At 30.2% G+C, this 16,275-nt stretch overlaps 1 protein-coding gene across 4 annotated transcripts in view; it reads left to right on the top strand.

Moving 5' to 3' along the window:
* LOC134721809 (protein CBFA2T1-like) overlaps positions 1 to 16,275 on the top strand; it is a 66,550-nt gene that overhangs the window by 23,895 nt on the left and 26,380 nt on the right. The window contains exon 1 of one of the 4 annotated variants that reach the window (XM_063585039.1): positions 11,463 to 11,512. The exons of 2 other annotated variants lie outside the window; for them this stretch is intronic. In XM_063585039.1, the coding sequence (XP_063441109.1) occupies positions 11,473 to 11,512 (40 nt within the window). In that variant the 5' untranslated portion in view covers positions 11,463 to 11,472. Of the gene's footprint in view, positions 1 to 11,462; positions 11,513 to 14,942; positions 14,962 to 16,275 lie in introns of those variants that run through there. One more of the 4 variants, XM_063585046.1, reaches the window with a different exon arrangement.

The following is a 16,275-nucleotide window of genomic DNA, read 5'->3' as shown; positions in this document are numbered from 1 at the left end:
ATTATAGACCTCTTCCATTAGCCACTTGTACAAATTTATGAATTGTCAATCATAACATGTATATAACTGTTGTCCCCTGTTCACAGTGGGGAGGTGGAAGAAGGCCTACAAGATACATCTCCAGACATTTTCCCTGACCGTATCCGTAGTTCTTTAGCCTCTGTCTTTCGGACATCTGCCACATATTCATGCTAGGTCTGTGTTTTGACAATAAAATCCCTGGTGACTCTGGCTTTACACAGTTTTATGGTACATTGGTAAGATATGTTGTTATATGTCAAGATACTGACCTCCAGATATGTATGGCCCTTGATGATTAAAGAATTGTCTCCTCAGCTCGTTTCAGTGTGCAATATGCCCATCATGTTACAATGAAGTTGCAGAAAAATATGAATCAAAATTATCTTAAGCATGAATAAAAAAACATTTAGAACCAAATTTTACCAATGGTATAGTACATGTACAAGTATTAATTTACCTGTAAATCTAATAAGAGCAAATAAAAAAACGGTGCAAATGAAAAAATGAAATCGGCGCAATTGTAAGAATGAAAATTTTCAAAATCGGCGCAAATGTCATACGCCCATGGTTATGGTTATACTTTCTTGTACTTCTAGCCTGTTTTTTTTTATACTGGGTTTTACTTAAGGTAGAATTGATGGAAGTCTAAAATAAAAATAATAGAATTAAATTGTTCATACTTTGGGATCATATACAGGAAAAACCATTATAATGATGATTAGAAGTTAAATGATAGAATTGTAAAAATACTTAATTATAGCTTTTAGACAATGCTCTGAGAATATCGAAGATGGTAAAAGACACCCATACCACCTGAATAATAGCTATTTTATATGACCTATGTCTTGCTTAAACCCCGAAGTACACCGCTTTTTGATCAGTTTGGTGATGAGGAAAGTCACTGTATGGTTTCTCTTTATCAATGAATGTATGACCATATATTTGACAACGAGAAGCTGATGACTTGCAGATGCCTAGCCTTGTTTTACTTTCGTTACAAATATTATACTTTAAATGTCATTAGGTAAAGAGTGTATAATGAAGGTCAACATATAAAGTGTGTTTACAATTTTTAATGTTTCCATATCTTTAATTTGTAATTTCATTTCAATTGATCATGTTGATTTGCAATCTTGACAATGTACTTTTATTCAATACTTCTTTCATATTTGAGTATATTGCTTCATTGAAGAAAGACAAATGTGGACACTTTTGCAAAAAAAGTGGACACATTCATCATGCTTTTTGAAAGTTTTATTTTGTACTAGGGAAAATATAAATAATAAAAAAATAAAAATAAATTTTCAATTTATACAAACAATTTAACTCTGAAATCGTTATGTGTGAATATTCAATGCATATGTAGTTTGATAATAAAAATTCTTTCCTCTAAAACTAAGGTCATTGTCTTTTCTCCGCGAACTGTTATCAGATGTGAAACCATAACCTCAACTGTTTGGCAATTAAATCTGTCACAAGTTGATAAAATATTGTAGCTGTTTCAGATCATACAAATTCAGTCCGGACTGAAGATTTTCGGGGTTTAAGGCAACTTTGAAATTGCATTTAAGGTCATATATGTACTTTTGCAGAAAATCTGCCAGAGAGATTTAAAAACTAGAAATTTGCCATAGATTAGGATTTTAAAAATCTGCCATAGTACATGGATTGGTTGTGACGTCATAAAAATGGAATCTGTCAGAATATCACAAAGTACTTATGCATTTTTCTATGTAACCAAATCATTCTTGTTGGGCCTTTAAAAATGTTGAAGTCATCTTTATAAGAAATAAGATCACCCTGGGTTCCGAGCTAGTAAGAACTTCAATATGGTTAATTCTTTTTGTATATTAATTCAAATTGACATAAACACACTTTAGACATGGAAGGTATTTTTTAATTGCTCCTGGGAAGTGGTAAACTAGACTTTTGTTTTTCAAGTTGACTTCCAAGATGTTGGAATGTAAGAAAATATGAAGAAAGAATGAATAGACAAAGAATGTTATGAATAAATGTACAGATGAAGAAGTACCAAAAAAATGTAAAACTTAAAGCTGTCAACTTAAAGTTAAGTTATAAGTATTAAAAAGAAAATAAGAAAAAAAACAGTGAAAAAAGTAAACAAGTGAGATAAAACGATGTGGGTTTTTAAAAAAAAAAATCTTCCCATTTTTTTTTTTTTGTCAGAGGCTTATGTCATCTGATCCAGTCTGAACCTGTTATGTCTAAGGAACATCTAGTATTATAACAAAAGGCTTGCTATGTAAGCATTACATTTATATGCATTACAAAAGGGCCAATGAAACAATTATAAAGTATTCCAAGTGCCTATAAGACTGTTTATATTGCCTTTTTAAGTATCAGAGAAGTGGCAAAAATATGTTTTTGTAATTATCTTGAGTAATCTTTTGACAAGGCTTGATGGTTTCTGGTATATAAATTATAAAAATGCATGTGTTAAACATCTACCATCCGCTAGTATCTCTGCAGTCATTTTGCACATGTTGTCTGGCGCCAGCCTGTCGCTGACAAATCTGCAAAATCAATTATTTTGACCCCAGCCAAAAGAACTACTCAAAACATATGATATTGCAATGCGGATCTAATGCTTAAAATACTATACAAGTAATGATTTTAACATCTGTTAGTTTTCTCTGATGATAAGAAGCCAGGGAAACATCAACAAGTGCACTGGTATAATGTTGATAGTTGTTAATATCTATCTCTAGCTTAAATAAACTGATAGTGTGAAACATTGGTGTTGATACAGATGTAAGACAACACCTATACTATGGCAATGTTTTGACAGTTAGGTAATATACACTAACAATGAAGTAATAGTCTAGATATTTTGTCAGAAAACGTGATACTATTATGTCTGTGTATATTTTGACAGTTTTGTTATAGATATTTGTCAACACTAATAAGTAATGGTTGACTGGATTTTGTCAGAAAAGAATGGTGTCATAACTGTCTCAGTTAGTCTGACCTAGAAATTTGACCCAAAAGTAGTTGTTGTTATTGTCCGTCAGAAATAGTGCCAAAAGCTGTGAGATTTTGAATAGTTGTTTTATGAAATGATTGTAAGGTGAATGTCGTGTGGCAGGTATCATCTGACCTTGACCTCCTTTTCATGGCTCATTGGTTAATCAAGTTTTCATGGTTAAGTAAACTGTTTCTTAGATACAGCATGAAATAGGTCAACTATTTTTAAAGCATTAATTGATTGTAAGGTGAACATGTCTGCCTGGCATAGTTCATCTGACCTTGACCTCATTTGCATGGTTCATTTGTTCTATGTATACCTTTACTGGTTGAGTCAGTTTCTTAGAAACTATAAGCAATAGGTAAACTATATTTGGTGTATTGGTGTACATCATTGCAGCAGTGAACAGTTTCTAAAGGAACTTAATAAAAGCCTCCTCAGCTCAATTAAAAGGATCACTCTGACCTCCAGTTTAAAGTTCATTGACTTAGGTTATTGTTCATATTTGGTGCACAGATACGAAACGAAGTGACCTGTACTATAAAGAAGTGCAAAGATACATGAGAAAAATTCTGGAATCCCACAAAAATTAGGTCACTTTGACCTACATCTCATGTGTCATTGATCTTGGTTTTTCACACCTGAGATCAGTAACATAGGCCAAGGACAATCATAACAGTAATATCAAGATGTATCTATTTATTAAAGTATGACAGTTCCCACCATATATTATAAGGCATTCTGACATAGTTGTTTTAAACCTAATGACTTTTGTACCTTTGAAGTGCCACTTCATTTTTTAGATATAAAGTTTAATGTGTAATTGAGGAATAAGGCTAACTTACTGTTACTTTATACCAGTTTGTAGAGGAGAGACTAGAGGCCTTTTGTTTTTTTTGACTGAATCTGATTTTTATTTTCATAACTTTTGAAGCAGACAGAATGTCAGCTTTGCCAAAGGCAAAGTACAAAAAATATGCTATTTTATGACAATATAAAAAAGAAGATGAGGTATGATTGTCAATGAGACAACTGTCCACAAGAGACCACAATGACACAGACATTTACAACTTAAGGTCACTGTATGGCCATCAACAATGAGCAAAGCCCATACCGCATAGTCAACTATAAAAGGCCCTGATAAGACAATGTAAAACAAGAAAACTAATGGCATTATTGAATGGTTGTTGAACCACTGTTCTCTTTAATTGCAACTCTAAGTACATCTGTTCAAATTGAAATATTTTACATAAAATTCAACAATTTTGAACTTGATATGGGTTAAACATATTATCATGGTCACAAACAAAGCTTAAAAGGTCAGTGACTGTTTATTGCCAACATTTGATACTCAATGCATTTTGATTGCACAACGACTAAGCACAGTTGCAGAATTAATTGTGTTCATCTTTCAAATATATATATATGATCTGAATCAGTAAAAGTTCAAGGTCAGAATATTTTTTGTTTATTTCAGATCAGTCATCACTTTAGTCAAAACATTTTTTTTTAATTTAAAAATCTGTCAATTTTAGAGAAAAATATGCTGCTGAAAGTTAAATGTTAAATCTGATAAATAAATATTGAATGATTTAAAAAAAAAAAGAAGTAAAGCTCAAATAGTTTATTTGCAACTCTTGTCTTATTGGGAATAATATTTTTTTTTTATCTCATCTTTATTTTTACATTAAACATGCTTTATGATTGTATGGCATTTAATATTATTAACAAAATAGCAGTTTTAATGTTCTGTCAAGGCTTTTGTCAGCAATTATACTTGTATAACTGCTAATTATTTCATTAAATGCTGACAATATTAAAACATTTAATTTGTTTATCCAATTCTAAATTTCAATTTTTTAAAATGTGAACATTGGTGACGTTATCAAATTCAGATATTATATATAAATTGTTGTTTGTTTGAATGCAGTTTAACTGATTTGAAAATTTCTTTATTGGACTGCACAAAAATTTGCATCCATAAATATCGTTTTTGAAGTATTTACATAGCTGATTAAGTCCTCTATTGACTGGTGAAAGAGAAATTGATATCTTTGAACCAGTGTATTAAAAGTGATTTGAACAGGGATAAAGATTGTTACTTAGTGTGGGGTTATAATGATAAAGTGGTATTTAATGGGCCCTTTAATTTTTTCTGTCAGAGAAATTATTGTATTGGTTGTTACAGACAAATTCTTACTAACAAGTTTTGTTTTTGAAAAACTGGGAAATAGCAACATCTTTTTAACCTTTGATAATTTTCAAACAAATATTGTATAAATAGATAATAATGATGGAAAACAAATAAATAAATAAAACAGATAGATAGATAAATAAATAAAAACTTCACAACTGACATTTACTCAGACTTAAGATTTTAAAGGAAATTAAGAAATGTTATATCATTTCTCAAACAAATATTTTTATGAATAAATAATAATCAAACAAATGTATAAATAATAATCAAACAAATGTATAAATGATAATGAAACAAATGTATAAATAATAATGAAACAAATGTATAAATAAAACCAAATAAATAAATATATACTTCAACTAACATTTACTCAGACTGAAAATTTGAAAGGAAATTAAGAAATGTTATGATATCATTTCTCAGACTTCTGCAATAATTAATATCCTGCTGATAATCTTTTGCACGACATGTAGTTGAATAAATATCTTGTTTTTATAGATAATTAAACCCTCATGTCGACAAAAAACTGTTTTAATTTGGCCTCCGAGAACGTTATTGTGTTTTCTTTTGAACTTTGTAAATACTGCCGGATTTTCCCGTAATAACAGAAAATTGTATTGAAAAGATGCAGGTATTATTAGAATTGTCTTCATTAACTTCTAAGACCATGTTATACATAGACATATGTCAAACCATATGTGACAATCTGTCAGCCATTGAAAGCTACACCCTGTCCTCCAGAGTAACAATACCATTGGATCAGTGCTGGTAACCGAGGTGTCGATAGAGTCAAGTAAATAGACCCTATTAAAGGTATCTTGAATAAGCAGATTAACACTTGAATTGCTTGTAATTGTCGCTTGAATTGAGAAGTAATAATTTGTTGCATTGATTCAGAGGTGACAAGCTAATGATGAAATTTTGAAATATCTGACATATGGTAGCAAGTTTACACAATAGAAAGATCCATATCATCATTATGTTGGTGCTAATGTTTGACAATTATATTTTTATTCTTATTCAATTACATGGTGTTTCTATTTTCATTGGAAATCAATTTAAATGTTATTTCAATTATTTTCTTAACTTTTTAAGTGATTTTTTTACCAATAAAGATAAGGAAAAAAAACAAGGCTGTAAGAATTTAAAGAGATTAAATTGCAGTATGCATGGCAGCCCTTAATTTTTACATTCTTAACTTCTTAAGGTGTGACTTATTGTCATTTTTATTTTTTTCATTTTTAATAATTTTTCCACATATTATATTGATATATATACAACATACATAAATACATATATATGTATAAAATAGTACATGATTTTCGTAGACTGAGAGACAGCTGTATATATTCTAATTTTGTCTACTTTGGATTTGATTATTTATAAAAATAATAATGTACAGCGTGTTGCCTATATATATATATAATACCATTTGATATTAAACCTACATGATATTGTATTGTTACCACTTTTTGGTAGCACATGGTTTTCACTTTTAAATGGTCACTGCTGGGGTTACATTTAATTCTGGTTTTTTTTTTGTCATTCTTTGGACAAGGTTGTTATGACATTAAGAGACAATTATCATTCTTTTAAAAATTATACTTGCAAAACAATAGAATCATACCATTGTAATCACACAGGTTCCGGTAAAATTATGACGTCATAAAACAAAAAAGCTTATTCCACAATGAAAAAGTTATTGTTGTATGTGTCAAAAGTTCAAGCGTCCGGGTCAGCGGAGATTAGCAATAAGGTGTATTGCTGTCAAAAAGGCATATTCTTAGAATCTCAATTAGTACACCCTTGTATTTGTGTTGTGTGAACTCAAAGATATTTTCTCTTGTTTTCTGTGTTGTCGTATTGCTGTCACAAAGGCATATTCTTAGAATCTCAATTAGTACACCCTTGTATTTGTGTTGTGTGAACTCAAAGATATTTTCTCTTGTTTTCAGTTGTGTTGTTGTATTGCTGTCTCAAAGGCATATTCTTAGAATCTCAATTATTACACCCTTGAATTTGTGTTGTGTGGACTCAAAGATATTTTCTCTTGTTTTCTGTGTTGTCGTATTGCTGTCACAAAGGCATATTCTTTAGAATCTTCATTATTTATGAATTTTCTTTCAAGTTTGGTTGACATAAACATACTGGTTACAAATTGTCAAATCAACCAAAATTCACCATAAGCAACCATCAGAACAAGTGAAAAGCAACTTCCTAACTTGGTAGAGGCTGGCTGCAGAATATTTGTTACCTCCCTTTGAAAAATGTATCTCTTTTTTTTAATGTTAAAATATAGACATGCTCAAAGTCTCTAAAATTTTAAGATTTTCTAATGTAAAATAAAAATTTGATGGTTATTTTCAAGATATAATTTAATGGATAGACTGGTTTTTATTAGTCAAATTTCTTTTGTTACTGTTGACAAAGTCAAGCATGGTTATGCCAGCTGATCACAGGCATTTTATGTAAAGATAAATTATGGAGAGAAGAGCTTATGAATTGTTCTTAATTCATTGAGTCAAACTAACCAGATGAGGTCTAAGAAAAATTAATGCAACCTTTAAACAGATTTGAATTTGTGTAACAATAACGTTTTTGTTGAAATATATTATAGAATAATTTGTAGTCTTTCGTTCTTGATATTATTTAACTGAATTTAGAATGACTTGAATACTGGTTATACAATGAATGTAAAAGCAGCAATCATATATGGTATACACCTAGTTTTATTTGCGCATGCAACAATCAAGAAATCAGATAATGTACAGCATGCTCTTTTAAAGTACATGTAAGCTTTTTGGCAACATGATATACTTAAGAATCACTGAATTATCAGTTCAGTTTTGAAATATCTAATATATTGTACTGCATGGGTGTAAAATAAATAGCAGATCTTTGTTTCTGCTGTAACAAAGGAGTAGGTCCGGTAAGGACCGATTTTGGCCTCAAATTTATCTTTCATCTGAAGAAAGATTTTGACCACTTTTTAAACACTTAAGTGTCTATTTCATTTGGTTCAATTAATTTTTGTGAAAGATTTTAACTCATTTAGTCATTAAAAAGATCCGATTCAAGCTAAAATATGAAAAATCTACCAAATATGCGAAAAAATGTCACTTTTCATATGTTTTTTGTCAAAAATGAAAGTGGCCGCATCCGTGTTCATCCTCAATCTTTATATATGTTATGTATTATCATCAAATACAACTTCCATTTCAATATTTTGGATGAACACGAATGCAGCCACTTTCGTTTTACACGGAAACCATCTAAAATTTAACTGAAATGCTGGAATTGTGAAGATTTCAGTAATTTAGCATGACTTAATGGTGCTAGTACCCAATATATGTGCATTGTATTGTCAAAAACAGCCCATATTCATGTAGCAGAACCATTCTTCTATCCAATAAATAACTAAAAGATTACATTTTAACAATTTTGTAAAAGTGCTATATTTTGGGGCCAAAAAGGCTCTTACTGGACCTACTCCTTTTATAAACTTGGGGAATATTTAGATTAGCATTATGAGTGTTGAAGACTCTGTGATCCTCTTGATGTTGGTTGGTTAAATTTAGTATTTTTTTGTCAAAATATACCTCGCATCTCCTTTTTATAATTTTTTGTATTTAGAAATTTTGCCAATTTGGAGTTGAAAAAAAATTAATCATTTTAAATTAGGAGTGTGTTGGTAAGGTTTCTATCCAAAAATATGGCTTACATTGATTCTCTAGTAAAACTTCTTTTAGTTTAAAAATAAACTTGTGTCATGGATGCTTAAATAGGAATAAAAATCAAACAATTAACCACACTCCACCCCAGTGTCAGAAATGGAAATCTGCAGGAATTGTTATACAGTAACCAAATATAAAAGATTAAAGGATAAAAGATGACACTTCTATTATTTTCACCTGATCAAACTATTACATAGTGTTAACTGATCAATACCTTGTTATTATTACACCTGACCTAATGTGTTTACACCTGTCTCAGAGATTATCATATTGATACACCTGGAGAGTCATACCTGGCCAAGATCAAAGAGAAATTCACCTGGTTGACTTTAAAATATGTTTAAAGGTAATAAACTGTACATTAAATCAGACTATAGAAATAGTTTGTTAAGTGATAATGTGTATTATGATAACTGTAACTAATTGATGAAAAGCTGTAAAAATAATTTATTCATCACTTATAAAATTGTAAAAGATTTGAGGGTAGAAATTTATTGTAATGAGCAAGATTACAATATGTACAAATATTTTGTTCTGTTTCTAGTTTTATTGTTACAGATTTCAGGGTTGAAATTCACTAATTTAACAAGATTACAATATTCAAATATTTTGTTCCGTTTCTAATTTTATTTATAAAACAATATATCTTTGATATTGTCACAATTACTTCAGATCTTATACAGACATAAAACAGAATACAAAACAATTATAGTATCCAGATCACAATTTCTGTATTTGCAAAATTTAATTACCATTTATAGATTAAATTAAGGGCAGAGTGAGCATGTTTGTACATTCCGAAGACCATGGAGAATAAAGTTGAATAAGGTCATATTTGGAGTGCAGAAAGGACAATACATTGCAAATAGGTTGTTCTTTGTAAGAATGAAAAAGCAATCGAATAACAGAAAAAAACAATATTTGACATCTGATATTGAAAACTAATAATTTCTGACATTGTACATTTGAACAAAGCAAAACAAATATAATTCCTTCAACCTTCCCACTATCTCATTGACCGAGAGAACCTTTTAATATTTGTATCAAACAAAAAATAACAAAGTTTTATATGACTTTATTCCAAAATTTATTAATTACACTACCAGTATCCAGATGATACCAGACTTGTTATTAAATCAGCAAGATTTTTTTTTAGAGAAAACTGTAATTAATCAATGAACTAATTCCGCAGATAGGAAAACATCTGGATGGAGTCTGGCCTGATATTTGACAAAATTGGAGAAAAGCTGATTTTCTTTGGCTATCTTAACTTTGCAGTCTATGTACGGACTTCATAAAGAATGATAAGACAGTATAGAATTTAATTACATACCTTGGAAGAAAAGTATCAGTTTAAACATGGTAGCAAGTGATAATGGTAAAACACTATAGAAATGTCTTCTCTGTAAGGCATTGATAACTCTTCTTGACTTAAAACAAAGAGGATCCCAATGGTGGGACAATAAATGTTCATTCAAAATTCATAATTGACATCGATAAATGTCCTCGGTCATTTAAGGACATCTGTAGTACTACTGTATTGAATATTAAAAACAAAAATAATAAATCTAGTTTACAATAAATTTTTTCTCCTTTTCAAAATGTTGACTAAAATCACAGACTGATAATCTAGTATGATTTACTACCAGACTTGAAGCAAACAACAATCAGTCTCTCTTGTTTAATGTTTGAATTTAGAATTAACATAATTTTTTTAATAAAAGTGGAAATAAGTCTAAGAGGTAGAGATATACATATAGTTATCTGTATAGGACTATTGAAATAGATATATATTTTTAAAAAAACCAGCAGAAATGAATCAAGTTAAGAATAAATTCATTGTCTATATTAAACTCTTGACTAAAGTCTGACTAAATATCTTGTATGATTTACAATTAAAGCAAATAACAATCAATCTATCTTGTACATATGTATTAAAATTGGAAGATTGTTTTTTAAAGTGAAAATAAGTATAAAATGTGTAGATATAAAAATTGCATTAAGAATGACTTGAATAACATATTGTATGGTCCTGTTATATAATTGTCCAAGATACCTTATGCAATATTTCAATTAGGAAAAACAATTACTTGTAAGTGATATTAAACACAAGACTTTCAATTAATAATTTAAAGGTAATTAATTGTATTTATTTTCAATAGAAATTGATTTAAAAGCAGGAAATTATCATTTCAATATTTTTTTCAAATGGCAGGTTCCCAAGCTACTGATCAATTGCAGGTTTTGCAATATTTCCAAATTAAAACACAATACAATATATTTTAAAATAGAATTATTGAACCAAAATCAATTTTGGAACATAGTGAGATTTCTCAGTCCTGTTCCATTCCCAAGAAAAAAGTTTTGGTCAATTTTTTGCCTGCTCCTTCCAATAAAACAATGATTTTGCCAGAGCTAATATTTGATCTAATATAGAATTCAGCATACAGTATTATTGGGCCATCTGCTGTTTGTCAAATTATTTCTCATATTTATAAATTATGGAATAAAAATGTCTTTGTAGTTTATTAAGCATGCAGACTCCAGACAATACAGACAGTTTATCGGAAACAGGTATATATAAGATTTTCTTTTAATTGACTTGACCTTTAACTTTTTCTCTAATATAAGTTATAATAAGACTATCTCTTTTCATTTTAATTTTCATATTATTTATTTTTTTGGTCAAAAGTCATTTTATTTGAGAGTCTCAGACTCATGACTGGTAATTTTAAGGGCTGACTAAATTAAAACACATTGAATTAAAAGCTATCATTATTGTAATGGACATTTTTTCTGCATCAAGGAATGATAAACAAGAGTTTTGGATTTTACCATTTGTAGGCCATAATAATGGCATCACAAAAATAGCAGCAGTGTTAAAAAAAATAATTGTAATAATGCTGTTTGGTTGATTTTGATAAATCCACTGGAAAAATCCTCTGAATTTTTGCAAATAAACTTGGTCAATCTTCTGTTTTAAGACAAATCTAGGACGAAATAGCTAGACACAAACAAAATAACAAGATAATGTATGAAATATTTTTGAATAATTGTGTAAATTGATATTGAAAATATGAAAAATGACAATACTGCATTATGAAAAGAGCGAATGGAAAGCTGTTTCCGTCTCATAGAGTTGTAATAATAGAGTTATTGAATATAAAATACACATCAGTCAGCTGTATGATGGAAATATCTATATAATATTGTTCTGTTTGAATAATTAATTGTTCTATTTTAGTAAGCACCATAATATAAGCTATTAAGTTATATGACAAAAGATCTCTTTTATATCTTATCTATGACGTCTAAAAATATACCATATATCTTAGAGTGATTCTCCTTTTATACATACATACATGTATAACTTTTGTAAATTTGTTCTTAGATATACTCCTATTGTTTGTACATTGTACCTGTAATCTGTTGTGATATTACCTGTTAAAATTCATCTGGTAGGTAATTTCCCTTCCTTCCTTGTATGTACAGTATATGTATAGGGACTGAAAGCCACATTTGTAATCTTGTATGTGCTAATTGTCTCACTTTTCACGAACTTGAATGTATGTTCTGTGCATCCCACAATCCCTGAACTTGTATGTACCAAGTGTTCTATGATCCCAGAACTTGTATGTATGTTCTGTGTGTCCCACAGTCCCTGAACTTGTATGTACCAAGTGTTCTATGATCACAGAACTTGTATATTCTGTGTGTACCACAATTGATGTTCTCTGTGTCCCACAATCCCTAAACTTAAATGTTCTGTGTGTCTCACAATCCCTTAACTTGTATGTTCTGTGTGTCCCACAATCCCTAAACCTGTATGTGCTTAGTGTCCCACAATCCCTGAACCAGTATGTGCTTAGTGTCCAATGATCCCTGAACTTGAATGTCCTACGTGTTCCATGATCCCTGAACCTGTACATGCTTAGTGTTCCATGGTCCCTGACTGTATGTTTTGTGTGTCCCACTTTCCCTGAACTTGTTTGTTCTGTGTGTTCCATGATCCCTGAACTTGTATGTTCTGTGTGTCCTACTATTCCTGAAATTGTATGTTCTGTGTGTCTCATGATACCTAAACCTGTATGTTCTGTGTGTCTCACAATCCCTGTTCATGTATGAACCAAGTGTCCCACGATCCCTGAATTTGTATGTACTGAATGTGCTCTGTAATCCCTGAGCATGAATGTACGGAGTGTTACACTATCCCTGAACATGTATGTGCTGAGTATCTTGCCATCTCTGATCTTGTATGTACTCTGTCCCACAATTGTGAATCTATCAAGTGTCCCTGAACCTGTATATATTGTATGTAGAGATCAATCTTATGCTAAAAACTGTAACTGTTTTGCCACTTTCTTCCAGATTGTAAATATTTTTCATCTCATAATACTTCAAATAGTAAATATTTTTCCACTATTCTTCAAATCTTATACTGTAAACATGTATATATTTTTTTGTGTGGGGTCACTTGTTATTTTCACAATTAAAAAAAAAAGCTTTTTAGGCAGGTGTTAAATTCAGTAATGGAACAATAAGTGATGTATTTCAAGTTAATATTTGTTACCAGTAATAAGCAATTTGTTATAATGGAGTTTGGAATTAGAATTTGAAATTAAGATTTTTTTTATAATAAAAAATTTGAATTGAGGCGAAATTGGTAAATGATCAATAAAAGAAAAGGAAACAGTTTTATAATATAAATGGCTATTGAATTATTTATATTCCTATGGAGATGTCACTTTGTGACTCAATAAATAGAATTATTTAGTGGTGGTAAAGTTTAATGAAGATCCATATATGTTTATGAAAGAAATTGGCAGGGCTATCATCCAGCTTTTTACAGAGATAACATGGAGAAGGCTCTTGCTGTTATATTTTGACACCACTTCCAATGAAAAACCATGATTTGGTTCATTGATGGTTCTGTATTGAATCTGAGTTAGGGTTGAGAAACAGTCTGTATTGGTGTGGTCAAAGTTATATTACTGAATGACCAAATACGTATGCTCATGTAATTTAATAATGCATTTAGTATGTTTTGCTGTTAAATGAAAGTATCGAGTTTGACCTGCTGCAGATTATCACTTCTTTTCCTGGATATTATCATTTTAATAGTCAATATACAATCTTGGTCCTTCAACATCTAAATTCATGGTTAAACCACTAAAAACACAAAAAGTGGTATCCAACAAATTATAATAATCCACTGTAGATAAATGTAGAAAAGTTGGGATAAACATATATTGTATAAGCAAAGATAAAAGAATTTCTTCAATGTTTCTTGTTGGATTGTTCAGCCTAAGCCCTTATTGTTTAAAAATCTAATTTTATAAATGTCTGTAGCTTACAAAAATTTAGTCACAAGCAGCTAGCTAGAGTAAGCCAATATTTTTAAAACTCACAATTTTATTTTGGTCTAATTAGCTTCCAAAACTGAAGTCACGAGCATATGTTTTAAAGGTACTTACAGACATGTGTTGCATGCATGTATCAAGTTGGTATCACATGTGAAGATTTTATGTATATATATGGAAGTGAGACACGAAGGAAAACAAATATATGTGCGAAAGTTCAAAATGAACTCCTGGAAAGATTTGCTAATTAGATAATATTAAACTGTAATATATCGCTAACATTGTACAAGGAAAACATGTTTTGATATAAAGCTTATGACATCATAGCAAATGTCACTTCCAGTGTTGGACTTGAAAGAAAAAAAATATTTTCGTAAGAATAGATATCATGCAGGGTGTTAATTTTTATAAGGTGTATATATAATAAGTGGACAAGAAAAAAAACCTCCTTGTATATTTCACTGGACAAGGGTACTTAGGGTCCTATAGCATAGCAGGGTCTGATTTTACTGGACAGGTATACCAGGCATCTATTTAACTGGACAAGTACTATACCAGCGTCCTATAATTTAACGGGACAAGCATACCACTTCCACGGTCAATCTTTAACTGGACACGTATATCAAGTCTTATTTCACTGACCAAGTGACATCTTAACATAAGGTAAGGAATTAAGAATATAAATGCAAACTCTCTGCGTGATCTTTTTTTTTCATTGGAGAAAATCAAAGATGAGTGTACGAAATTTCCAAGTGTATTTCGTTTTTAGTCATTTCTTGAAGTTTTGATATCAGTGCATTCTTTTTGATTTTTACTTTCTCTCTTTGGATTTTATATGAGCACACTGGTACTTGTCTGATCACATATTATTACTTATGGTGCTGATGTCTTCTGGCAATTTAATAATTTGTTTCTCATAGTTTTTAGGGGAACATTAAAATTAATTAACAGCTTTGAGGCCATGTAATTTAATGATGATAATGCATGAGATAATATAATTTGACAGGTGAAGATGATTCCAGTTTTATCTCCAGTTTTTATCAGAAATTGATTTATGAATGTAAAAAAGGAAGATTTTACTTTGCAGCTGTAGAAACAGGTGAAGTTGTCAGTGTAATCCTTATTTATTCAGGGAACCAGTCCCAAAACAGGAAACCTGGATATCTGATCATGTTAATTCTTAAAACAAGTTTTGGAATGCATTTTTTCACATTTATCAAAAATCTGTTGAGATGACATCATGCAATTCATGTGATAATGTATTTCTCCTATCATCTTTGAAAGTCTGATATGGGGTAAAAGCTTTGGTACAGAATCAACTTGAAACTTCAATACATTTATCATGAAATTACCTATTTAATATATATGATAAAATGAATGTTTTGACCAAATTGACCCAGATTACACATTCACTGATCATGCAAGTATTATAGTGATTGTGAATTTAGGGCATGATGACTCCTTTGAAAACATCATCATGATTTTACTCTATTTGTCCTGACTTTTTCAACGTTATTGGGCCATTATATTGCCTTTAAATGATTATCTCAATTGTAGTCACTTTTATTGTTAATGATCAAAGTTAATCTGAATTCTTTTTTTCATTGAACTTACAATAATGAAGAATGGTATTAACCAATTTGAAATTTGTTTAGTTCAGATAAAACAAATATATTTCTATTTGTCCTGAATATATTTTTCAAAAAAAATTGGTGTGTGGATCATTGAGACATTAACACTTTGTCATACCATGATGAATAACCAATACCCAGATATTAAATAGAAAAATTGTAATATCCCCTATGAGATCCTTATAACAAGTATAATCCCCTAGTTGGATCCTCTGTATGCATTGGCCAGCTGTTCAGTATCACTAGCCATATGCCTAGTTCCCATCTGGCCTAGTTGGTATTGACCACTATTAATCAATACATCCCTGGAATCAATCAACTATCACTCTAACACAGAGTAAATATT

Source organism: Mytilus trossulus, chromosome 6, assembly GCF_036588685.1.
Source record: "Mytilus trossulus isolate FHL-02 chromosome 6, PNRI_Mtr1.1.1.hap1, whole genome shotgun sequence".
Lineage (NCBI taxonomy): Eukaryota > Metazoa > Mollusca > Bivalvia > Mytilida > Mytilidae > Mytilus > Mytilus trossulus.
The sequence above is the reverse complement of the archived record's forward strand: the minus strand, read 5'-3'. Positions and strand labels throughout refer to the sequence as shown.